General features: G+C 45.3%; 1 protein-coding gene across 1 annotated transcript in view; it reads left to right on the plus strand.

The window, feature by feature from the left end:
• The first annotated feature begins 316 nt into the window (after positions 1 to 316).
• HMGN5 (high mobility group nucleosome binding domain 5) overlaps positions 317 to 1,264 on the plus strand; it is a 9,763-nt gene continuing 8,815 nt past the window's right edge. Inside the window, exon 1 of the mRNA XM_029965285.1 lies at positions 317 to 329. Coding sequence (XP_029821145.1) covers positions 317 to 329 — 13 coding nt within the window. The remainder of the gene's footprint in view (positions 330 to 1,264) is intronic.

The raw sequence follows: 1,264 nt of genomic DNA on the forward strand, positions 1-1,264 counted from the left end.
TAGACCCTCCAACAAATTACTGTTTCTCCCCCACAAAGACTTCTCACAGAACATAGAAAGGATAAAGCAATAACTGTGGGGAGAGGGGAGAAACTTCTCGAGGCCACTGGGCACAAACCTTTTTGTGATGGAGAACTTGGAGACCAAGCGCTCTTGAAATGTGTTTCAGGCCGTTTATAGTTTGGAAGATGGAGAAAACTATTGGAAAGACTATTTAAAATCCTGGTTACCACAGGAGAACTTGAAGGAGGAGTGATTGTGTTTGGTTATGTGGTTACAGTGGGGCCGGCAGTGCCTGGAAAATGCAGTCCTCAGGATGCAGGAGGCCAGTCAGGGACACCCTTAAATAATTGGTGTGTTTTAACAAAATAATCATGGCATTTGATGGATCAACATTGACTGGAGGAAGGGGGAGAAAGGTGGATCCGTGGACGGAAAATTGCTGAGCTTAACTGGCAAAGTGCAGGAAGATAATAAAGTATTGACATCCCGGCCCTTGGAGAGGGGGGTGACGTAAGGAGTGACAAATCAAAAAGTCACCATGAATTTGTCAAGAACGGGGGAACAGCTGTTCAGGGAGCAGCACTGAAAGGGATCCAGGGATTACAGGGGATCAGGAAGAGTCTGAACCAACGTGGTGATGCTGTTGCTGAGTCTGCAAATACCACGCTGAGAGCCGTTACCTAATTAACCTGATTATTGGACACAGACCTGAGCAAGAATGCAAAGTTGAGAGGAGTCTAGAGCAGCCCAGCAATGGCAAAAGGCTTACAAAATATGGCCTATGAGATCATGAGGCCTCTGAGAATTTGTTTAGTCTAGAAAAATAAAGTTTTAGGGAGAAAATGATAATATTATGTGAAATGACACAGTATCTAAAATGTTAGTGGAACTTGATGCTTGTTAATCGTTCTTTGTATCTGCTGGGCACTGCACAAAGAAACGGAAGTTCACAGCCAAAGCACAGTTTAGATGCTGGGGGAAACTTTGAGGTTTTTAAGGGCAGTTGGGTGCTGGAATAGGCTGCCTAGGAAGATTGCAGAATCCACTTTATTGTAGGTTTTAGAAAGGGTTGGACTGGCTTTGGGCAGGAACAGTCACACCTCCTGCTTCACCTCTCAGTGGCAAAGTGCTTTGGCCCTGAAAGTGGGATTAACACACCTTGTGCTTTCCCTACGGAAATACACAAGATACACGGTGGGAAGGCTGTCAGACATTGCCGTTATGATGGAGACAAAGCTCATCTCCCTTAATCCGTGCCCGA

The sequence above is a fragment of the Manacus vitellinus genome, unplaced genomic scaffold (genome assembly GCF_001715985.3).
Source record: "Manacus vitellinus isolate BGI_N305 unplaced genomic scaffold, ASM171598v3 scaffold_95_pilon, whole genome shotgun sequence".
In the NCBI taxonomy this organism is placed as follows: Eukaryota; Metazoa; Chordata; class Aves; order Passeriformes; family Pipridae; genus Manacus; species Manacus vitellinus.